Source organism: Nicotiana sylvestris, chromosome 9 (assembly GCF_000393655.2).
Source record: "Nicotiana sylvestris chromosome 9, ASM39365v2, whole genome shotgun sequence".
In the NCBI taxonomy this organism is placed as follows: domain Eukaryota; kingdom Viridiplantae; phylum Streptophyta; class Magnoliopsida; order Solanales; family Solanaceae; genus Nicotiana; species Nicotiana sylvestris.
The window spans coordinates 72,653,216-72,678,190 of record NC_091065.1 but is presented as its reverse complement, the minus strand read 5'-3'; the positions used below and the strand labels follow the sequence as shown (position 1 = coordinate 72,678,190).

Below are 24,975 nucleotides of genomic sequence, written 5' to 3'. Positions count from 1 at the left end.
AGATTTACGCTAGTCTCAAGACCCCCAATAATAACCACATACGAACGATAGACTCGATCTACCACAATAAAATCACCCACCTGTGTAGACACATATACAGGAGCACTCAAAGAATCATGGGGCACAACCAGATAAGGGGCAAAATAAGATGATACATATGAATAGGTGGACCCTGGATCAAATATAACTAAAGCATCCCTACTACAAGCTGAAATTGTACCTGTGATAACTATATCGGAGGCCTCAGCCTCAAGTCTGGCTGGAATAGCATAACATCGGGGTTGGGCCCCACCACTCTGAACTACATCCCGAGGACGACCTCCTACTGGCTGGCCTCCACATCTAGCTGCTTGACCTCCACCTCTAACGGCCTGAACTCCACCTCTAACACCTCGACCCCCACCTCTAGGTGGCTGAGCGGGCAGTGGAACACCCGATACTGGAACCATAGCACAAGAACCTTGGTGTTGAGAACTACTTGAAGCTCGAGGGCAAAACCTAGCAATGTGCCTCGGATTGCCACAAGTATAACAAGTCATCGGCTGTTGGGACTGCTGACCCTGAACTGACCCTGACGGCCTGAGTAACCACCCTGAAAACTCTAGAGCGGAGGTGCATTGATAGAAGCTGGTGATGCACTATAGGGTAGCTGATCTGAATACTGCATATGAGAACCACGACCACCTGGAGCACCATGAGAAGCCTGAAGTGCTGAATGAAACGGCCTGGGAGGATGGCCCCTACCAAAAGGATCCCTACCTCTATATGAGGCACTACTGAACCTGCCAGAATGACGGGGCCTCTTGTTAGACCCTGACCACTCCCCTATAATAGAATCATCTTAACTCGTCTGGCCACATTGGCTACATCCTGAAAAGAAATCTCACTCCCTGTCTCCTTAGCCATCTGCAATCTGATAGGCTAAGCTAGTCCCTCAATAAACCTCCCCACCCTCTCTCTCTCTCTCTCGATGGGAAGTATAATAAGAGCATGACGGGATAAGGAAATAAATTTGGTCTTGTACTGAGTGATGGTCATAGAACCCTGCTGGAGACACTCAAACTACATCTGATAGTCCTCCCTCTGAGTAAGAGGAAGAAACTTCTACAGAAATAGCTGAGAGAACTGGTCCCAAGTCAAAGCCGGTGACCCAGCTGGTCTAGCGAAACAATAATCTCTCCAACCAGTCTTGGCGGAACTTGATAGACAAAAAGCAGCAAAATTGACCCCATTGGTCTCCACTATCCCCATGTTCCGTAGAACCTCGTGACAGCTATCCAAATAGTCCTGGGGATCCTCTGAAGATGTACCACCATAGGTAGCGGTGAAGAGCTTGGTGGACCTATCCAACCTCCATAAAACATCAACAGCATAGCTTCTCCATCACCGGTCTGAGCTACAACACCCGGCTAAACTATCCCAATTGGGTGAGCAGCTAGAGTCTAAAACTGGGGAGCCATCTGCTCTGAAGTGCGAGTAGCGGGTGTCTGTGCTCCTCCCCCAGCCTAAGAGATGACTGGTGCTACAGGAAGTAAGCCTGCCTGGGCGACACTCTCCATAAGGCCCATTAGATGGACCAGAGCATCCTGGAGTACCGGGGTAGCGATGAACCCCTCTAGGACCTGAGTTGGCCCTACTAGAACGTTCTGGCCTAGAGCCTTCTCCTCAAACTTTACCTGAGGCTCCGTCGCTGGTGTTGCTGCTCTGGGCTGAGCCCTACCCCTGCCCCTGCCCCTGCCTCGGCCTCTAGCACGGCCTCGTCCTCGTCCTCTACCCCTCGTAGGAGCTGCCATTGGGGGCTCGGGTTGCTGATTAGCAGATGAAGAAGCACGTGTTCCCGCCATCTGTGAAAAAACATAGTAGAAGTTCAATTAGCATTGAGAAATCAAACCGCATGACAGAAAAGAATAGAAGTGAAACTGTTTCTAACTCTGTAGCCTCTGGGGGATAAACGCAAACGTCTTCGTACCGATCTCTCAGACTCTACTAATCTTGTCCGTGAATTGTGAGACCTAAGTAACCTAGAGCTCTAATACCAACTTGTCACTACCCAGATTTCCCACCGTCGGGATCATGATGGCGCCTAATATTGAATCCGCTGAGCCAACATTACTGATTATTTTACCTTTTTACTTTATCTTTTAACAATTTACAAGTTAACATAACATAAACAATAGAATAAAATGCGGGAAGAACGGAATTTAACAATTTAACTGAATACTACTATGAAATCCATAATACAACTCCACCCAGAACTGGTGTCACAATATCACAGACTGTCTACGAATACTACAAAGAGTGGTCTGAACAAGAAAATACAAACCTATCTCATAAATAGATAAAACAGGAGGAAATATGATAGAAGGGGATGCAAAGGCCTACAGATGCCTGCAGGACTACCTCGGGTCTCCACTGGACTGAAGGCAGCAACCTCGAACTACGGTCCGTAGGGTCCAGTACCGAGATCTGCACAAAAGAGTGCAGAGTGTAGTATTAGTATAACCGACCCCATGTACTGGTAAGTGTCGAGCTTAACCTCGGCGAAGTATTGACGAGGCTAGGACGCAACAACCATATGAACCTGTGCAATTTAATCATATACGAGAGGCAATAATAACAATAATTAAATAGAACAAGAAGGGGAAAGGGGAAAGGGGAAACATGCTGAGAGGGATATCAGGTTATGACAATAATAACGTAAAGCGACAAAGTAAATATCAAACTTGAAGCAACGGAAATAATAACACAGTAATAAGTGCATGACATCACCCTTCGTGCTTTTACTCTTGTCCTCACCATAGAATCAACAGAAACGGCACGACATCACCCTTCGTACTTTTACTCTCTCATAATCATGGCACGACATCACCCTTCGTGCTTTTAATTTCATTAATATGGCACGACATCACCCTTCGTGCATTAACACTCACAATATCGGCATGGCACCACCCTTCGTGCATTAACACTTACTCACAATCTCATGCACATCATCACCCTTCATGCTTTACACTTTTTCTCAACCAAACAAATGAAATGATAACATCCCGGCAAGTGAATCAACAATATAAACAATAATAGAAATAATACTGTCCCAGCAAGGAAGTCAATAATAGAAACAAATCATCCCGACAAGGGAATCATCTATAACCAATTTAGTTTCAACAGTTACTTCACAAAATAAACCTCAATTTGAGCCAATACTCGAAAATGGTCAATTACCAAGAATTATCTCAAGCTAATGTTGTTCCACAGTGCTAATCATCCATTTAAGCTTGAACAACATATAATAAAATCACAACAATCTTAACATAAGACTCACGGGCATGCTTGACACTAACTTATAAATACTCGTCACCTCACCTATACGTCGTACTCGAAACTAACACATAGCAAATAAGACACAACGCCTATTCCCTCAAGCTAATGTTAGACCAAATACTTACCTCGGATTCCACGGCCAAACTCAAGCCTCAAATACCGCTTTCCCTTTAGATTCCACTTCCAATTCACTTGTATCTAGCCAATATTAACTTATTAATATTAATTGAAGCCAAAGAAATCAATTCAAATGAAGAATTACAGATTTCCCAACATTCTTCCAAAAAGTCAAAACCCGACCCCGCTCGCTTGGTCAGAACTCGAGGTTCGAACCAAAACTCGTTCACCCATTCACACACGAGCCCAAATATGCAATTAGTTTCGAAATTCGATCCCAAATCGAGGTCTAAATCCCCCAAATTTGTAAAATCCCAATTCTATTAAAATCCTTAATTTTCTACCCTTAAAGAACAAGATTTAGGCCTAGAAATCTAATGAGTGTTGATGGAAAATGAAAGAAATGAGTTAAAGAACACATACCTATGACTGGGTGTTGAAATTTCTCTTCAAAAATCGCCCTAGGTCGGATTCTATGGAAGGAGATATGAAATTATGGCTTATTCCCATTTTGATTCTGTTTTAAAAAGTCTGGGCAGGCCTTTTTCGCGTTCGCGAAGAGCTACCTTGCTCAGGCTTACGCGAGTTCCTCCACGCGTTCGCGAAGGGTATGCCCCCTGGCCTTCACGTTCGCAGACCATTGTACGTGTTCGCGTAGAAGAAATGACTGATTCCCAGCCCACCTCCATTTTACACTACGCATTCTCGTGACACCGGTCACGTTCGCGATAAGCAGCCCCCCAATGCTTCGCATTCGCGATCATGGCTACGCGTTCGCGATGAACAAAACCCAGCTTCAGCCCTAAGTACACTTCGCGGTCGCGGGAGTGGCTTCGCGACCCGAAGCATAAAATGCCTGCACACCAGAAGCAGCAAAAACACCCCGAAACCTATCCGAAACTCACCTGAGCCCTTGGGGCTCCAAACCAATCATGCACACAAGTATAAAAATATCATACGTACTTACTCGTGCGATTAAATCGCCAAAGTAACACCTAGAACTACAAGTTTAGCATCAAAATCAAAGAAAAATCTCAAGAACTTTTAAAGTTTCCATTTCACAATCGAGAGTCCGATTCACGTCATATGAATTTCGTTTATTACCAAATTTTACAGGCACAACTTAAATACCATAATAAACTTGTATCGGGCTTCGGAACCAAAATACGGGCCCGATACCATCAAATTCAAACATCTTTAAATTTCCAAAAACTCTTATATTTTCAGTTAAATAATTTCTTTCAAAAATTCATTTCTCGGGCTAAGGACCTCGGAATTCAATTCCGAGCATACGCCTAAGTCCCATATTTTCCTACGGACCCTCCGAGACTGTCGAATCACAGGTTCGGGTCCGTTTACCTAAAATATTGACCGAAGTTAACTTAAATTCAATTTTAAAGGCAAAATTAGCATTTTCCTCAAATTTTCACATAAGAGCTTTCCGGATATACGCCCGGACTGTGCGCGCAAATCGAGGTGAGACAAAAGAAAGTTTTTATAGCCTCGAAACACAGATTTGACTTTTAAAACAAGAGATGACATTTTGGGTCATCACACATATGGAAAAATTTCGAACTCCAGCATATTATGCTGGAATTTTTCCGAATTTTTAAGAGTGTTTTTATTCAGATTTTATGTTTACATAAAAAAATGGCTAAATTTCGATTTTGTTTGAAACTGTGACTATTTTTTAGCTATCGATTATAAATTAAGCTATTTCCGATTATTTTTTTCCCATAGTAGCCATATGGGTGTCTTCATGTCTCTTCCTCTATGATTTCCCTTTCTTATCAGTTATCACTAGGTGTTTCTTTTGTAAAATGCAGCATATTATAATTACCCTATAGACTGTAGTTCTGCCCATAAAAAGCACAATGAAAGCCAACTAATCTTGCTTTTTCCCCTACTTTAATCAGCTTTAGACATGATTAATTAAGTTGGTCTTTAAAAAGATTAATCTTTTAAGGGATGTAGCTTTCACTAGGCATGATTACAAACCCTAAAAGCATTGCAAACATTCGGGAATCCAGCCATCTCTAAGAAAACAAAACATAGTGAAAATTAAAAAAAGTCACTCTTCCCACCTTTCACCGAAAAGTAGCACCAAGTGTAGCAACATATCCTTGACTTTTTACCAGACAAGAAAATTAAAATCACTCCCTAAATTGTCAGTATTTCAACCCTTTTATTCTTTTTTCTTTAGAATTTTATGCTCTGTACAAAAATTATATAAATTTTTACACAATCAAATTAAATTAATCTACAAGACTATGGTAATAAGATTTGAGAGCTAACTCACTTGAGGATCTTCATGTCTTCCGCAGTTAAGGTGGAGAGTTCAAACTTCATCAATAGACCACAACATTCCTTTCCTCTTTTCCTTGTCCCCCTCCTTATGAAAAAAAATTAAAAAGAAAACCTACAACAACAAGTAATTTTTCATAACAAGCCTAATATCATAACATGAGAAATAAAGTATTTCTCACACTCAGAAGCAAATGTAGAATTTTAATTTGATGCATTTAATCTTTAGTTTCACACTAATGAAAAGCATTACACTTTTGAAATATGAGATCAAAATTTAATATAATTTTTAAAATATTAAAGTGACTTTTCACACGTGGAAATGATTGAATTTCGTTGATTATATGTGCCATCCGCCTGTGGTAATAAGTTAAAAGTGATAGTACTATAAAATGATTGTATATAACTTCAATTTCACGTTTTTAACTCTAACCCTCCTGCATGGTTTCTTGTGGATCTTTTCTTACTCCAGCTTACTGCCTTTCTAGCTACTCTCCCTTCACACACAGCGAGAACATGCCAGCAAATAAAGTTGAGGTTAATTTATGAGTATTAATTAGCTCTAATTATGGGTCCTTAAAAAGAATATCTGTTAAAAGCATATATAGTGGTTTGTTATTAGGGAGTGGTTAATGGTTTTGGGGAAGTTGAGATTCTGCTGAGAGAAGATGGGAGTTGTCACTGTTTCTGAACTGAAGCCAAGCATATCTGGGAAAAGGTCTTTTCGTCCAAGTTCCAGTGCCAGACATATTACTGAATGGTATATTTACTCTCTCTTCTATCTCACCAAACAACTGCTACTTTCACATTACTAATATTTTATGCCCAGCTTTTCATTTGTGTCATATTTTCTTAAAAGAATTTACATGGATAGTACTGTAAGGATATTCCACAGACCATTTTGATGATGTATCAATTTCTACAATTAATATTTCCTACAACACTTAAGACGTGGAAAAGTCCATATTGGTATAGCTAGATGATAGCATGAATTCTTGTTAGTTGGGTACTTGTGATTGTCAATTATGCTGAGTTCTAATAAAAGGCTCAGTCCTAGACAAAGGATACATCTTTTCTTTTGGCATAGTAAAATTAGCTAACTTGGTTCCCCCCCCCCCCCCCCAGATACTAATACTATGAGATTATAAAAAGGGAGTTTCTGCAATTTATCACTAAAAGTTCCACTTAGAGGAAGAAGTTTACTGGTAACAACTAAATGGATCATAGAAGAATTAATGCAAGGAAAAAACTAAACTCTTCAACCACCAAAGTATCTGAATTTATGAGTTAGGTGATTGGACAGAATTTAGTTTCCAACATTTATGACAAACCATGTTCAGGTGCTGACTAAGTGGAAATGGCAATATACTTATAGCTTTAGAAATTGATTGTGATGGAACTTATCTTAAAATCTAAGAATCTAAAGTTATTATCAGATCCTAAAGTAAATAAAAGAAAACAGCAGAGTATGAGTATACATGAGCAGTTTCTAGGGCTGCAATCATTGAAAATGACAAATCAAATATTTGACTTTTTACCACCTACAACAAATGATAGTGGCCCTGATTCCAATGTGTTCAAGTTTCTTGTTTCAACATGTGGTGTGAACGGTGTAGACAGCTACTCCCTCCGTTTCAATTTATGTGAACCCATTTGAGTGGGCACGAAATTTAAGAAAAGAGAGAACTTTTAAACTGTGGTGTAAAATGAGGCACATATATTTTGTGTGGCTATAAATCATTGCATAAAGGTAAATTGTTTCCAAATAAGTAAAGGTGTCATTCTTTTTGGCACGGACCAAAAAGGAAATAGGTTCACATAAATTGAAACGGAGGTAGTATATTATTTCCCTAGTTTTCAACATATGTATCTAATGAGGGCCCTCTACCAAGTACAGATGAGTCCTGCAATTATCTGTTAGATTACTACAGACCACAAGATAAATCACAACCAGGAATAAATTTCAAAGAAACCAGAATATGACTACCACTTGCTATGTTGGATCTAAACACATTGAATAATCTTTGTATCCATTCAAGATATTTGTTTTGAGCTTTTCCACTCATAGTGTCCTATGATACTTTTGGTCGTAAATTGTGGCCGTATGTACAAGCGCTAGAGCACGATAACATATGCTCCCCGAACCGTTAAGGTTTCATCCGCTTGAATTTGGATAGCTTTAAGGTTCCAATATCCAGCATTACAGTGTTGAGATGTAAGTTGCACCATGTATTGAAACTTAGGCTAAAAATATAAACAGAGAAGTTTATTAGTATATGTTTTTTTCTCGACACATTTCCTGTTTCCGGCTTTTAATCATTGACCATATATTCTATTGCAGGCCAATATCTGATGTTTCTAGTGATCTTACAATAGAAGTAGGAGCTGCCAGTTTTGCTCTTCACAAGGTACAAATATGAAGTATTAGATCATTCGTCTTCTCGTGTATTTTGATCTACCAATCTTTTCAAAATTGGAATGCTCAAGTCTATCAAAAGCATAAATTTTGCAAAGAAATGGCTGTCTAATGTAGCTTGAAAATGATTTATAAGTTAGCTGTTATAAGTAGGCAACTGATATTAGGACAGTCGTGTCCACATCGGAATTTATTTCATGGTGTCAAAATAGGGAGGGAAAAGAAAAGTAAAAAGGCAGATGTAAAAACAGAACTTAAGCATCAGTCTGAAGGTCAGAAACAACAGCTGAAGTTGTTTCAATGTAGTGGATCTTAGACTAAGTTATGTGCTTCCTGTTAAAATTAAGAAAAATGAAGGAAGAATACCTTGGAAACATTTCTAATGTGATTGCTAATATCACACTGTTTGCAGTTTCCTCTAGTTTCCCGAAGCGGAAGAATTAGAAAGCTGCTGCTAGAGGCAAAGGATACAAAGATTTCAAGACTCAATCTTACCGGTCTTCCTGGCGGATCTGATGCATTTGAACTTGCTGCTAAGTTCTGTTATGGCGTGAACGTTGAGATTACCATATCAAACGTGGCGATGCTAAGATGTGCATCCAAGTTCATGGAAATGAACGAAGACATCTCCGAGAAAAACCTGGAAATTCGTACTGAAGTATTCCTTAAAGATACAGTATTCACAAACATATCCAACTCGATATCTGTTCTTCATCGCTGTGAAACACTACTACCGGTATCTGAAGAAGTCAATCTCGTTAGTCGATTAATCAATGCAATTGCAAACAATGCTTGTAAAGAGCAACTAACATCTGGTTTGTCAAAGCTGGAGCATAACTTCCCACCCAAACCTGTTCAAAGCCTTGATTCTGAGACACCAATAGACTGGTGGGGAAAATCATTGACTGTGCTAAATCTAGATTTTTTCCAGAGAGTTGTATCTGTAGTGAAGTCAAAAGGTCTTAAACAAGACATTATCAGCAGAATTTTGATAAATTATGCCAAAAATTCACTTCAGGGACTTTTCATCAAGGATCCTCAGTTGGTTAAAGGAAGTTTCTTGGATTTGGATTTGCAGAAAAGGCAAAGGGTTATCGTCGAAACAATAGCTAGCTTACTACCAACACAATCCAGGAAAAGTACAGTCCCAATGGCTTTTCTTTCAAGTTTGTTAAAATCTGCAATAGCAGCATCAGCATCCACTTCTTGCAGATCTGATCTAGAGAGGCGCATTGGTCTGCAGCTAGATCAGGCAATTCTAGAAGATATTCTCATACCTGCAAATCCACATGGGAACAACCACAGCCCTCTCTACGACATAGATTCTATTTTGAGGATCTTTTCCTTTTTCTTGAATTTGGATGAGGATGATGAAGAGGACAACACACTAAGAGATGAAAGCGAAATGGTTTACGACTTTGATAGTCCTGGATCTCCCAAACATAGCTCAATTGTTAAGGTGTCAAAGTTATTGGACAATTATCTAGCAGAAGTTGCACTCGATTCTAACCTCACGCCATCGAAGTATATAGCACTGGCTGAGTTACTTCCAGACCACGCGCGTCTAGTTTATGATGGATTATATCGAGCTGTAGATATTTTCCTCAAGGTAAGCTGCTTAACCTCATCCACATTATCTCACTCACCTGTTCAAAACAATTAGTATTTCTCATATGAGTAGTCTAACAATGGAAACTACACATATACTATTTTTTATACTTTTCGTATAAATAATAGCCGACAAAATATATATTTTTTATATATTAACATGTAATATACATGTTTTATACATAATTAGTATATACTTTTCGTATATTTGGTTAGTCATAAAGTTGCTGCCATGTGACCAGGAGATCACGGGTTCGAGCCGTGGAAGCAACCTCTTGCAGAAATGCAGGGCAAGGCTGTGTACATTAGACCCTTGTGGTCCGGTCCTTTTCCAGACCTTGCGCGTAGCGGGAGCTTAACTGCCCTTTTTATATTTAGCTAGCGGATGTAATTATTTTTGGCTGACCGGCCAAATGTGTTTTAATACAATGCATGACATTCTCACGGCAGGTTCATCCCAACATTAAGGACTCGGAACGCTATCGTCTCTGTAAAACTATTGATTGCCAGAAACTATCACAAGAAGCTTGCAGTCATGCAGCACAAAATGAACGGTTGCCTGTGCAAATGGCGGTCCAAGTGCTATACTTCGAACAAATCAGGCTGAGAAATGCGATGAACGGGGGACATAACCAATTCTTTGGAATGAATAATCAGTTCCCCCAGCGTTCAGGCAGCGGAGCAGGAAGCGGATGCATCTCTCCGAGAGATAACTACGCATCAGTCAGGAGAGAAAATAGAGAACTGAAGCTCGAGGTTGCAAGAATGAGAATGAGGCTTACAGATTTAGAGAAAGATCATGTTTCCATGAAACAGGAGCTAGTAAAGTCACATCCTGCCAATAAGTTATTCAAGTCATTCACAAAGAAATTAAGCAAGCTGAATGCACTATTCCGAATAAAAGATTTAAAACCAATAGGAGGGAAAGCTAACTCAGAAAGCCGGTTACTTTTTCAGAAGAGAAGGCGCCATTCGGTTTCTTGATGCTCTACTCTAATGTGAATAAGAAAGAGTATACAGTGTTTCACATTGCTGAATTTGGATGTGTTGAGAGTGAAGTTATTGCTTTGCGTTTTGATCGTATCCTTGAAAGAAGAGACTCACTCAAACTTTTACTATAAAGGTATATAAACAAGTGTGAGTTTTTTTAGCTTCATGTAGTTTGCACTACACGATCATCGAGAAAATTTTACAATTGCTCTTTCCCAATATTTCTTGTACTCATTTGATATTGCATGCAACTTGTTAGTGTGCATGGCTACTCAGTATCACCTGTGCCATAACGAACACACCTAGGCTCTCTGTGTAGGAACTTTTGTGAAATTTTCAGCCCTGGTGACTCTTGATGAATTCATCTCTAGGCTATGCATGATACAGCTGCTTGCATTTGGCTCCTACGACGAAACTAATAATCCAAACCCCATTACTCATCCCATCAATGCTCGTCGATCAGAAAAACTTGAATAATATTAGCTAATCATGTTATCGCTTATTCTCCTCTGGCGTTGGACACTTCCTCGTTGATATGATTCAACAGACAATAGTGTAACATTGCTTTCACAAAAAGTATTTCTTTTTTTCTTCTGTTAACTTGGGCTAAAACAAGCACCCGTGTTTCCATTTTGTTTGCTCAATTATGTTCTATGCAGCAATTAGATTGACTAGCCCTTGTCTGCAACATTTATGCTGCCCATTTCTAAGTCGATTTCAAAGAAAGGAACTGCATATATGGCTTATTACTTCATAAGATCGATTTCCCCTTCAATCTCAACGAATGGGAACTGATACCAAACATTGAGAAACGGAGATGAAGAACACACTTCAATTCCTCACTTTGAGCAACATTAAGCTCTCTACTGACAGTATACAGACAAAAATGCAAGGGAAGAATAATACATAGTGCTTCGAGTTTACTTTAAATTCAATATCAGTTCCCCGACTTAACTGCATATTGGAGAGCAGAGGACCAGACCAAGAAAGTATTAGGTTAACTCTACCAATTGTACTTTCAATGAAGAAGATGGTCTAGATAAAGAGGCAGCATCCACCTTTGACCCTGAAACAAATCCAGCCTGTAACTCCGGCAGCAAAGTGGGAGCGAAAGCAAAGGAAGATCGCAGCATGTAGGGAGCAATTGGCAGATCAGGAAGAGAAGAAGCTGATGAACTATATTGTACTGTTCCCATAGGATGATCAAATTTACAAGCGCGACCAAACTTGCAGAATCCTTTCAGTAGATAAAATGAACAAGGCTGCACCCCCTGCTTTATAAAACATACATCAGTGGAACACTCAAACATGAAGATTTACAAGAAAATACTTTCAGAGACAGTCAACCAAGAACATTTTCTAGACAAACAAGACAGAGTATAAACCATCTCTTTTTACATGGATAAAGAAACAGTAGCATTCAGCTGACTCCGTCTCCCCTAAAAAGGGAAAAGTTTTGACATCATGAAAACTCAACTGCAAAGGTAGTTCAGTCTGAGCAGTCCCATGCGCGTCTAATTATAGCGATGACAGTTGATAAAACAGTATGCTACCCTCCCAGCTCAAGAAATACTTCCAAGTGATTCGGAAATGACTAGGAAAAGCATGCTCAGTAGAAAGGAAAAAAGAGATCATTACCTCCCTTAGCTTAGCAATTATTATTACCTACCATGCACAAAAAAAAGTTACAGTTCAAATAAACAAAGTATTCAGGCCCATAGCTCTTAATAACAGCATCTGATTGAGAGCAGTAACCATCAGAGAAAGCAATAGCACACATACATTCAGTATACGCTTTGACGCCTGCAACAAAATTGTTAGGGAAGCAAAAAAAAAAAACTAAGTTCATCATTTTCTTTATGACCAAACAGTGGCAGAAATTCATCTCTTAAAGAGTTTGGTGAACTATAAATCCAAATGCATAGTGAAGTCAACTAAATTTAACTAAATAGAGAACAACATTGACAAACTTAGGATTCACCCCATGGATGTAACTATACCACGGTTACAGTAATTAGCTCGAGTATTTGTTCTTTTTTTTATATCTTAGAAGGCTAGGACAAAACTGGACTCACAGAACGTCTGCCGCCAATTGCTGACACGATTAAGCAATAAAGCACAACACAAATTTCCTCATTGATGAACAGCATATTGTACGCATCCATTAATTTTCATGTTAAATGGAGACATTTTGTATGACTACATAGTTAAATAAATGATGAGATCCTACAAAGGAATAAGCTCAGGTCATGAACAAACTTTATAATCTCATGGCAAACTTGAGGTTTACCTCTTGACATATTGTAATGCAGTTATACAACCCCTTCACTAAGGGGTCATTTGGTATGAGGTATAAGTAGATATAGTGCTGGTACAAAAATTTAATACCACCTTAATATTTTGTTTGGTTAGCAACCCTGGTATAAGTTATCCCGGGATTAAAATTAGTACCGGGATAACTTATACCTTGTAGGGGGTGGGGTAATTAGTGTCAGGATAACTTATACCTTCTTCTTAGAAATTATGCGATTTTTAATACAACATACCAAAAAGTGGATAAAAAACAATACCACGATAACTAATTTCAGCATAATTAATTCCAGCATAAGCCGTATTGTAACCAAACGACCCCTAAGGTTACAAAAATCTCTGTAGAACTGCATCGGACTTTTAAACAGTTAAGAGGAACTAAACTAGGAGAACCTCCTCTTCAAAGAAATTCACACCTCAAGAAATATATAGGATGAGGATGTTAAAGCAATTCAATAAATACAGAAGAATCCAAACACCTTCTTGATTCATTCTTTTGAATTTTAACAATAAAGACATAATCATGAACCTGCAATAACCAAAATGAAGGCAGGAGACAGCTAATGCAACTTCACTAGTCAGAACTTTATAACATGTGCGCACCAAATTTAAGCAAGACTACGATCATATGAAAAAACCTCTTCCTCTACTTCTCTCCCCTCTTTCTTGTTTCATTAACTTTATCTCAAACTCACAATAAGGAACCTCAAAATCCAGCATACATTAACTATCAATAACACATTACCATGCAATAGGCAAGAATCTCAAAGGGAAAGTTTAATTATTTACCCAGATTAGATTCTAAATTGTCTTGTAAAATCAAACAAAGGGCGTAAAGAAGAAACATTATCATACCGGACGTAAAGGAAGGCCTAAGGGGCTGATAGCACAATTTGTCTTTGATGCAATCCAGTCAGGTGGATGGTGATATCTACAGGATGATCCAAATTTACAATCGCCAGTTTTCATGTAGTATTGACATGTGGGTTGACCAGGTCTCTCTGGAAAACTCTTTTCCTTCTGTGTTTTGCTCGAAGGGCTAGCAGCTGAGTGTAATGGGGAGTAAGTCCCTGCAAAGGCATGTGTAGAAGACGCTAGCTGCGATATCCCATAGATAGATGTCACCCCAGCAGATGGTTGAGCACCGGGAGAGAGTGCAGGACTTACTGGTCCCTGCAACGAGCAAATTAATCACCCATTAGAAAAGAAATTACATCATTGTAGAAGGTTGATAGAGGGAAGATCTTTGTATTACTGAGTAAGGGCTCCAGTTCTGAATGGTAACCACTCCTGGATGAAGCAGCACTGGACCATAAGCACTAGGTACATATGAACCGGGTAAAAGTGGAGGCCTTGCTACTCTAAGACCAGTTGATGCACTGTTATATTCCTCAGGAGGAGCAGGAAGAGACTGCACTGTCGGATAAAATGGACGTGCAGGTGCTGGCACTGATATACCAGCAGTTTGAGGGTGATGGTATTTACATGTAATACCAAATTTGCAATGCCCCGTTTTCAAATAATAGGAGCATTCAATTTCCCCCTGTTGTAGTTGTTGAAAATTAGATGGCTAATGCACAAAGTTAAGACAAGCATAGGCGTGTAAAACCATGAAACAATTACCGGGCGTACTGGATATCCGTGAGTATTTAGTGGTATATTGCTCAAGGATCCACCCAAGTTCTTGGGGTGGTGGAACTTGCAGGATGCACCAAATTTACAGGTCCCTGTTCTTAAATAGTACTGCGCATGAACATTATGCAATCAGCAATGAAATCAAAATTATTAAATGCTATACTACATTCAGGAAAACAGAAAACCTTAACACTTGGAGCTTTAAAAGAAACAACATGATCAAACTTCACCACTCTCTCGAGCACTGAAAACAGAGTACCTGGCACATTGGCTCTCCCAATCTTTCTGGGAACTCAACTCGTTCCAACTGCATCTTACCACCCTGAATACAAAATCACTCAGCCAAATAAATGTAGGCATTCACACTTGCCCGTCCATAAAAATATAACATATTCAGAAAAACATTTAAGCAAATGGAAGTAGCCCAATTCCACCCCCATCCATTCTCGTGAAGAAAGAGCGGGTGCAATCTACACACATGCTAACTAAAATCTTGGATCCGCCTCAGGATTGAGAAAGAACTCATTCTAGACTATGACTTCCAAATGAAAAACTCATAGAATCTGTGCGACTAACATTTGCCTTGATAACATAGGCTCAAATAGATATACAAGAAAGGAGAACAATTAGCTTAACATGAACCACCGAAGAATGTGGTGAAATGGTAAAGGATTTAGTGGTCATGTGGTTTAGAGACAAGTAATGCAGAGACTAATAATGCAAGAATTGTAACGCAAGAATTATCTCTTATTGAATGTTTAGTTTAATATATTACAATTTAGCATACATAATGTAACTTAAAATATAAGTTTAACTTTTTAAACAAAAAAAAAAGTGTGCTCGCATTATAAGGGTCAGTTATATCATTTTAGTGTTTTTTATCTACGTATTACTAATACTCGCATTCTTATTCCACATACTATTCCGTGTAAAATAAAATGTAAATTCCCGCATTACATATTTTATTTATGATAAAAACTAAAATAGTACTACCTCCGGCCCAATTTAATTGATTTTTTGGCTGCTTTCACACATATTAAGGAATCCTTTTAACATTAATTAACAATAAAATTGACCATATTAACCTTTATTATATCTTTAGTTTGATCATGGGAAATATAATAGATACTCCAAGACTCTTTACTTCAAGGGCAACTTTAAAAAAAAAAAGTTAATTCTTCTTGATATCTGAAAAAATCAAATATTGTGGACTATAAAAAAAAAGCCAAAAAGTCAATTAAAGTGGTGGAGGGAGTAGTAATCAAGCATTACATAAATTAATGCTGGATTTTTTGCAGATATTAAATCTCCTCAAACTGCAAACTAGAAGAGTGGGCTTTCTAAAATAAAAATTAGTTAGGCAAGTGAAAATTGGCTAAACATGAGACCCAACCGAAGCACTATAAGGAACTTACATAGGCGCGATCACGAGGATGGTTATAGCGGCAGTTGGCGCCGTATCCACATGACCCAGTTCTCATATAGTACGAGCAGTCGGGTACACCAGGCCTTTCCGGGTAAATTTCCCTGCCCCATAACCCCAACCTCTGCATTGATTCTACATTATTCCAAAAACCACATTAGCATTGTCAAAAACCCTAGAAAAAAACACATACACACAATGTAGACATGTGAAAAAAATCAAAAAGTATAACAAGCGTAAATTCTTAAAATTGAAAAAAACCACCATCAAGACCCGTTTCCTGCTCCACCGGAACCCATTCTGACTGATGATCGGATTGTGACCCGTTACTTGCCGTGGACCGTCCGTACAGCTCCATTATTTGTGTCTCTTCTTCAATTTTCACAGTATCAAAACCAAAAAAAGGAAGAAACAAGGGATTGGGAGATCGGGGAGAGTAGAAAAGAGAGACACTTCTGGGGAAGTGAAAGGAAAGGGTTGATCACAAGAGTATATATGTACAGACATTAATGTTTACTACAGAGTATAATGCAATAAGATTGGGGGTAGAAAGAGGGGGTTACTATGGAGTACGACACCAAGGAAAGAGTGCCATCTGTATGTGATACGAGTTTTAGAGAAACAGACTTTTGGTGTCACTAAGGTTGCGTTTTCTCACTCTACACTTCAATGTCCGTACAGTGTGCATGTCCGGTTTGTTGCACAAATCAAGTATAATACTAACACCTTTCCTATTAAATAAATAAATATAAATACTATATATTATGCTATTAAATTATTTTTTAAGTTATTAATTTCATTTATTATATGTAATTATCTTTTACTTGACCTCACGCTATAATTTATAAAAGTTAAAACTTTTTATTAAAAAATAAGATCTTTGATTTGACAGTTTTATTTGATTTAAACTTATTATTATATTCTGCAATCATTTACCACTTCTCTTCCTTTTTGTTTGGAATAGAATATTAAAACGTTATTGTTCCTTATTTTAATGAGGAATGCTTATCTCAACAAAATATAACATTTCTCGTGCAAGAAAATAAAACAGAAGAAACAAATTCGAAGATACTCTAAATTTATATCTTAATAATCTAAGAATAACATTTTCTTAACAAGTGATTAATTATAATGAGAAATTAAAATAGAAATACTTCATGCTAAGTATTTCCCTTTACCCTTTAGCAATTGTTGTCTCTAACAAATTTCTTGAAAATAAACAAATAGCAGCCGACACTTGTTAACCTTGGAATTCGAAATTACTGTCATGTCCTTCACATTCTTGTCTCTTTCTTTCTTTATTTATTTTTTAAATTGATACACGTGTTAAATAGTTTATCTTACCTAAGCAACGAAAATTAAAGAATGCGAGTACTATATAGCTAGTAATATGTCCTACAGCTACTTGTCACGTTCATATATATAACCACCAATCACTATAAAACTTATATTTTTTCGAAATCAAAAAATTTTAATTATATTTTATCTCTTTATAATAATTTTTTACATATTTATAGTAGAATGCCTCTTTTTAAAATTACCTTTCTTATAACAACAATATATATATAAAATCTTTAACATTTTTTTCATTGAACAAAGCTCCCATCATGTATAATATATAAGATTTGAAAATTTGTACTCCCTTCGTTTCAAAATGTTGTCATAGTTTGATTTGGCACAAAATTTAATAAAGAAGGAAAGATTTTTGAGATATGTGGTCTTAAATAAACTATACCACATAATTTTTTTGAAACTTGTGGTCTTAAGCTTACCATAACATTTGTGTGACTATAAATGGTTCCTATTAAGGAAATATTGAAAGGTGCCAATCTTTTTTAAATAGACTAATAAAGAAATAGTGTCAATCTTTTTGAAATAGAAGGAGTACGTTATATCTTTTTTACTAGACAAATGCCAAAAAATATTTAGATAGAAAATCCAACTGTTAAACTCTTAGATTGCCTTCAAGAGAAAGCTACTAGATACCTTTTGCTAAAAATTTAGATACAAATCTTCGCTAATACAAGCGTTATAACGCTAGTAAAAGGACATAATCTATGAAACAACCAATAATTTTAAAGTTCTTCCGTCAATCGTGAAAGAAGTTATTCCTCTAGTAACTTTAAAATATATATCTTCGAATTTAAAATTTTGTATGTTTAATTATGAATTTACTAATAAAGTATTAGCTTTCTTCAATATTTAATTAGTGAAATATGCATATCTTTTGAGATTTTAAATGTGAATAATTTTTTATTTTTTATATTTAATAATTTTGGATAATTTGTCTATAACAGTCAAAAAATATTTAAATGACAAAATGATGTTATATGTGTATAATACACATTCACTATAAAAGTCATAAAATATCGAAACAAACGATGTTATTATAAGATAACTTTGAATATACGAGGAACTAATTCCCAAAGAAATTTCCTTGATCTAACTTCACGTCTTCTCAAGACGACTTCTCAAGAAAAATGATGTTGGCATGTTGTGAAGTGAATAATGGACTGAACAACAAAATATTACATTGTGAGTTGTTTTGAAGGTGTAATAATTAACACAAGAGGCAAATAAAAGGATTCAACACTTAATACCAAAATAGAAAAGGTAATCAACGCTTCAACTATAGGAGTGACTGACCTACTATTTTGATGCATGCTCCTATGCTCTATGATAAGCAACAATATTCCTACACATGCGTGACAAATTGCCCAAACTTACCAAAACTAATAAAATAGTGGGGGAAATGCTTTTCTTCAAAAGCTAATTTTTTTTTTCTAACAAATTTTAAAAACAAAATGTCAACTAATTAGATATACACATATCCTCCTCCCCCCTCTCCAACACACACACTCTTTTAACTATCTCCAGTGTACCTTGCTGGCTCGAAAGAGAACGTTGTTTGGGGGGCTGATACCCGTTGGTACCGGATTCAAGGGATTAGTGCACCCTTCAAAACAACATCACAACATTCCTTTGGAAAGAAAGAAAAAAGAATCTATTCGAAGGGGAGATGAGAGATATTTTGTTCCACCACAGAAAATTATTTGATTCTTGTCTTCCAAAAAATTTTCACGATATATCCAAACAATCGTTTATAGGATTTAATGATTCCTAACAACGGATTCATCTCTTTCGCTACCTGTATTTGATATGGTTATTTGCTTTGATAATAAAAAGAATAATGAATAGAAAAGAATAATGGTTTGGGTCGTAGTGTTAGGCTTTAAATGATAGTGGCGAAAGTGTCATTACGGAGTGTTGTTAGGGGCATTTTTTCACATTTTTTGTAGAGGAAAGGACATAGTACAGTCCAACCAACTGTATACACATACTATTGATCCCTTTTAGATAGTTTGCAATCCCAAAATAACACGCTTTCTTGAGAAGTTTTATGGCGTGCCTCGTGCAACTGACGTTAGTTGTGTGAGGTTCCTTTTTATCTCATAAATTTGTGGACCATAATCTTATATTTTTGGATTCACAAAACTGTGAAACAAAAAAAAAACTTATACAACTAGTGTCAGTTGTATGAGACACAAAATAAAAAATTTCCGTTTCCTTAGTTGTTTGGCTCATTCTGAAAATGAATATTTTTTATAATATTTAAATGTTTAAAATAATATACTAGGAAAATTTAGAAAATATTACTACTTGGGTAGTTACTTGGAAAGGCAAGTTTAATTACTTGATAATGGAATTACTACCCTATAAGTATACACCCTAGTAATTACATGTTTGTTTGCCAGAATGTAATTATCACTGTCATGTTTGATTGGACAAGTGTAATTACCTAGTTAAATAAATATTTTTTGATTAAGATATTTAAATATACTAAATAATATATTAAATAATTATCAATTGATAAATAATATCTTAAAAATAGTAAGTATCTTCGAAATAAATAATACTATTACTTAAATAAATTTTAATAATGATTTAAATTTTTACCAACTCATTAACGCGTAATAAATACAAGGAAATAAAAATATTAAATAATAATAAATTGGTAACTAATATCGAAAAACTATCGGGTGTATTAACTATTTTCAAATAAATAATATCACAACTTAATAATTAATAAAAGTTTTAATTATGAATTTAAAACTTTTACCAACTCATATGAGCAAAATGTAAAATTTATGATTTGTTGCACTTTTTAAATAACAAAAAGATAAATATGAGTTTAAAAGTTAATTTTTCTGAATAATTATCTTATACTAACAAATAACAAATAAAGCTAATAAACAAATTTGTGTTTAACAATTGGATAAGAGAAGTAGAAAAAGAGCAAAATATAAGAAGTTATAAAATTATATGGAAGCACACTATAAGCATACATGTTTGAAGGTTAAAAACTGAGAATAAGAGAAGTAGAAAAAGAGCAAAATATAAGAAGTTATAAAATTATATGGAAGCACACTATAAGCATACATGTTTGAAGGTTAAAAACTGAGAATAAGAGAAATAGAAAAAGAATTATAAAAGGAAAACTCCGTTCATTTTTAGTTGTCCACTTTTAATTTTGTACTTCCTTTAAGAAAAAATAAATTAAGTATGTATTTTATAATTTTACCCATAATAATAATAACATTTTCAAAAAATTTAGAAAATAATTTGGGAATGAGAATTTATGGATAAGGGTAAAATAGAAAAAACAATTGTCTTTCTCCTGATTTAGTATAGAGGCCAAGTAAAAGTAAAAATGTATTTTTAGTATAGTGGACACGTAAAAGTGAACAGAGGGAGTAGTACTTAATATATTTGAAAAATAAAAATAAAAAAAGTTTAGAAATGTTACATTACCTTGTAAAAATACAGTGTAATTGCCACTAATTTTCACACCCCCTTGAGAATTAAAAAGTGTAATTATACCCTCTCAATTACATACAATTTTATGTTGACCAAGTAATTACTTGGCCAGACAAATATGTCAAATTGTACAATTACACCTAATTACACCCACATGCTCCACCCACTTGTACGGGCCCCCGTCAATTCCTTTGAGTTTTATTCTTGTGAACGTACTTCCAAGGCGGGATACATAACGCGTTAGCTATAACACTGCACAGGTCGATACACATAACACCTGGTATCCATCATTTATGGCTAGGACTACTAGGGCATATAATCTCATTATTTCCGTTACCTGCTCAAACATTTGAAATAATGATTGGAGATTTTTTCAAGCCTTTAAATTCATTTTGATATGTTTTGTCTTTTAATCTTGTATACGGTTAAAATCTGGCCCACCCGATTTTACTGATTTGCCGAGACCAGAGTAAAGGATCGAAGATCGATCCTGTAATAGGTTTGATCGAGGCACGAAGGCGACATACCAAGTTCGAGATTCGAAGCACCTGTCGATATCGAGGCCAGTAATGATCGAAATCAAATGGGATGGATGTCAGGCAAGATCAAAGATAACATAATAACAGAAAGGCGAGATATTCGTAACTGGTCGAAAATCATAGCGGGAATCTTGGAACTGATCAAATCAAAAGCGGTTAATTAGTTAATCATGGGATTTACTTCCATAATTAGAATTGTACCATAGATAGGATTCCTCTACTATATAAAGAGGGTCTTAATTATTTTGTAACCACCTTACATTCACGCATATCAAAGCAATACAATACTTTTTAGCATATATCCTTGTTCATCAGATTATTACACTTTTAATTGTTCTTGCACTGGTCAGTTCGAGAGTATTCAAACTCGAGGGCTGAACTCCGTTCAAACACTAGTTTTCCTTATCTTATCGTTGATTTCTATTGCTAATCTTTACATCTATCAATTAGTATTAGGTGAAATCACGTGTCCTTAAAATCACATTATAGGTTTAATTGTCATCTAATTTTTAGGGTAAATAGCTTGGTGCCCACAGCGGGGCTAAGGATAATAGTGATTGCCTGGTATTAATCCTCATAACACACACTGCTTTACGCTTGTTCTCGTAGTATCTTTGATTTCAGGAATCAACATGGAAAACTCTCAAGTAGCACCCTGTAATGACCCGACTGGTCGTTTCATGAGTTACCGCTCTGTTTCTCTCATTTATGCTTCTTATTGTCTTGTTCAGTTTATTATGTGATATCGGGTTGGTTGGTTCGGGTTCGGAGAGGTTTTGGAAAGGAATGAGACACTTAGTCTCTTTTGAGTAAGCTTAAGTTGAAAAAGTCAACCGGATATTGACTTCTGTGAAAAAAGGCTCGGATGTGAATTTTGATGGTTCGGATAGCTTCGGGAGGTGATTTGGGACTTAAGAGCATGATCGGAATGTGTTTTGGAGGTCCGGAGTAGATTTAGGCTTGAATTGGCGAAATTGAAATTTTGGCATTTTCCGGTTGATAGGTGAGTTTTTGATATAGGGGTCGGAATGGAATTCCAAAAGTTGGAGTAGATCCGTTGTGTCATTTTTGACGTGTGTGCAAAATTTCAGGTCATTCGGACGAGGTTTGATAGACTTTTTTATCGAAAGCGGAATTTAGAAATTTTTGGAATTCTTAGGCTTGAATCCGATGATGATTTGGTGTTTGATGTTGTTTTGAGCGTTCCGAGGGTTGGAACAAGTTTGAATGATGTTATGTAATATGTTGACATATTTTGTTGAGGTTCCGAAGGCCTCGGGTGAGTTTTGGGTGGTTGAACGGATCAATTCATGTTGGAAAAAGTTGCAGAAAATCTGTTATTGGTGTTGCAGACATTTGGTCTTCGCGTTCCCAAGTGGGCCCTCGCATTCGCGAAGGGTTAGGGTGTGAGGCAGGAAGTTTGGCCTTCGCGTTCGCGAAGGGTTGGGGTGAGTGTTCATCGCGTTCGTGATGGTTTTGCCGCGTTCGCGTAGAGTAAAGGTGAGCAGCTAGGTTCAGGTCCAATTGTGTTTCGCGTTCGCGAGCTAGGTGTCGCATTCGCTATGGGTTGAGGAGATGAGGCTTCGCGTTCGCGTAAAGGTGTCGCGTTCGCGATGAAGGATTAAGTGGTCAACGGAATTTTGTGCTTCGCGAACGCGAGGCATTGACCGCGTTCGCGAAGAAGGGATTTCAAGTGCTGGGCAGAATGTTTAAAAGACCATTTCCGCGATTTTGGGTCTAAGTTTCACCATTATGAGCGATTTTGGAGCTTTTTGAGAAGGATTGAAGAAGGAATCAAAGGGAAACACTTGGAGGTAAGATTTATGGACTTAATACTCGATCATGTTGTAATTTCTACCTAATTTAACATGAAATTTGTGGAATCTAAAGCCTAAAATTGGGGAGTTAGGGATTGAAATTTGAGACTTTGATTTGAGAATTTGAGGGGTCATTTGTGGTCGGATTTTGATGTACTTGATATGTATGAACTCGTGAGAGTGTAAGGATTCTAGTTTTGTAATTTTTATCGGAATTCGAAATGTGGGCCCGGGGGTCGGGTTTGGCCAATTTCGGGATTTTTGATGTAAATTGGTTATTTTCGAGTGGGCTTTGTTCCCTTAACATATTTTGATGGTATAAATCTATTTTTGGATAGATTTGGAGCATCCGGAGGCTGATTCGAGGAGCAAAGGCATCGCGGGCTAGAGTTTGGACCGGATAGAGGTAAGTAATGATTGTAAATGTTGTCTTGAGGGTATGAAACCCCGTATTTCACATCGTTGTGCTACTTTGAGGTGACACACATGCTAGATGACGAGCGTGGGGTCGTGCACCGTTGGGGATTGTGACTTAGTCCGTCCCGTATGACTGTTAAACCGCGTATTTGATTGAAAACTGTTTGCTATCATTGTGTTTTGGAAAGTATCATCATGTTTTGGGCCGAATGCCATATTTGGGCCGAATGCCAACTGTTTTGGACCCTTAGGGGATTTTTACTACTATTCCTCACTGTTTTGACTTCATATTTATACTCAGTCATGCTGTATTCTACTGGTTTCATAACTTAGCCATATTTACTCTATTTTGATATTTTAAATGATATTTTGGGCTGAGCATCATGTTTTACTATTGCCCGAGTGGCTTGAGAGATTTCTGACTGAGTGAGGCCAATGGCCTGTGTTGTGAGGATATTATAGGATCGGGTTGCGCGCCGCAACAGTGTTGTACTGATTTGTGTTTATGAGGATGAGGGCCTGATTTGTTACACCACGAGGTGGCTTGTTATGAGGTCGAAGGCTAGTTTGATTATGCCACGAGATGGCTTCTTATAGCGCTTGGGCTGTAGGAGCCCCTCTGGAGTCTATACACCCCTAGTGAGCGCAAGTACCTAGTGTGAGATGTTTATATTGCACGATGGGCCGTTGTTATTTCATGTTGTTGCCTGAGGGGTTGATACGAGTGATTATGAGGTAGCACGAGGGGCTGGTTCTGTTGGTATTTTTGCCCGAGGGGCTGATTTATGTTTCTATCCTTTTCTCAGCGTTTTCATCACTCGTTTGAACTACTGAAAGATGTTTTAAAAAAGTTTTTACTGAACTGAGATATTTTCATGAGTTTTACTATTTTACTGCATTGTTCTGGTCTCATACTATTTTGTTGTAGCATTATGCTGTGTTTTACGTGTTTTCTTATCGCTCAACCGCCTTTACTTTTATTACTTACTGAGTTGGCGTACTCACATTACTCGTTGCACCCTGTGTGCAGATCCAGGAGTCTCGGGTCACGCTAGCGAGTACTGATTTGCCTTCCAACAGGCTTGTTCGGAGTTGACTAGGTAGCTGCTCGCCGTTCGCAACCCAGTGCTTCTCCTTCCTATCTTTATTTCACTTTATACTAGCTTTGTATCAGACTATGTTCTTTTTTCATACTCTTAGACAAATTTTAGATGCTCATGACTGGTGACACCCCGATGTTGGGCTGTGTTTATTTCCGCACTG

The 24,975-nt window shown here is 37.2% G+C and overlaps 2 protein-coding genes across 4 annotated transcripts; one reads left to right on the top strand and one right to left on the bottom strand.

Moving 5' to 3' along the window:
• The first annotated feature begins 6,091 nt into the window (after nucleotides 1–6,091).
• LOC104226326 (BTB/POZ domain-containing protein At1g03010-like) lies at nucleotides 6,092–10,933 on the top strand. Of its 2 annotated transcripts, none has more exons than XM_009778295.2 (4): nucleotides 6,092–6,499; nucleotides 8,081–8,147; nucleotides 8,568–9,764; nucleotides 10,214–10,933. In XM_009778295.2, the coding sequence occupies exons 1-4, from the start codon at nucleotides 6,408–6,410 to the stop codon at nucleotides 10,745–10,747; spliced, it is 1,890 nt and encodes a 629-aa protein (XP_009776597.1). In that variant the 5' UTR covers nucleotides 6,092–6,407; the 3' UTR covers nucleotides 10,748–10,933. The 2 variants fall into 2 exon arrangements, with proteins under 2 accessions (XP_009776597.1, XP_009776604.1); XM_009778302.2 differs by lacking the exon at nucleotides 6,092–6,499 and adding an exon at nucleotides 7,618–7,954.
• A 638-nt stretch (nucleotides 10,934–11,571) lies between these two features.
• LOC104226339 (zinc finger CCCH domain-containing protein 32-like) lies at nucleotides 11,572–16,737 on the bottom strand. 2 transcript variants are annotated; one of them, XM_009778311.2, is made up of 7 exons: nucleotides 16,386–16,737; nucleotides 16,114–16,256; nucleotides 14,958–15,020; nucleotides 14,687–14,806; nucleotides 14,319–14,606; nucleotides 13,919–14,236; nucleotides 11,572–12,024 (listed from the first exon to the last, which is right to left on the bottom strand). In XM_009778311.2, the coding sequence occupies exons 1-7, from the start codon at nucleotides 16,477–16,479 to the stop codon at nucleotides 11,746–11,748; spliced, it is 1,305 nt and encodes a 434-aa protein (XP_009776613.1). In that variant the 5' UTR covers nucleotides 16,480–16,737; the 3' UTR covers nucleotides 11,572–11,745. The 2 variants fall into 2 exon arrangements, with proteins under 2 accessions (XP_009776613.1, XP_009776617.1); XM_009778315.2 differs by lacking the exon at nucleotides 14,319–14,606 and having other exon boundaries at nucleotides 16,386–16,736.
• Nucleotides 16,738–24,975: the final 8,238 nt, after the last annotated feature.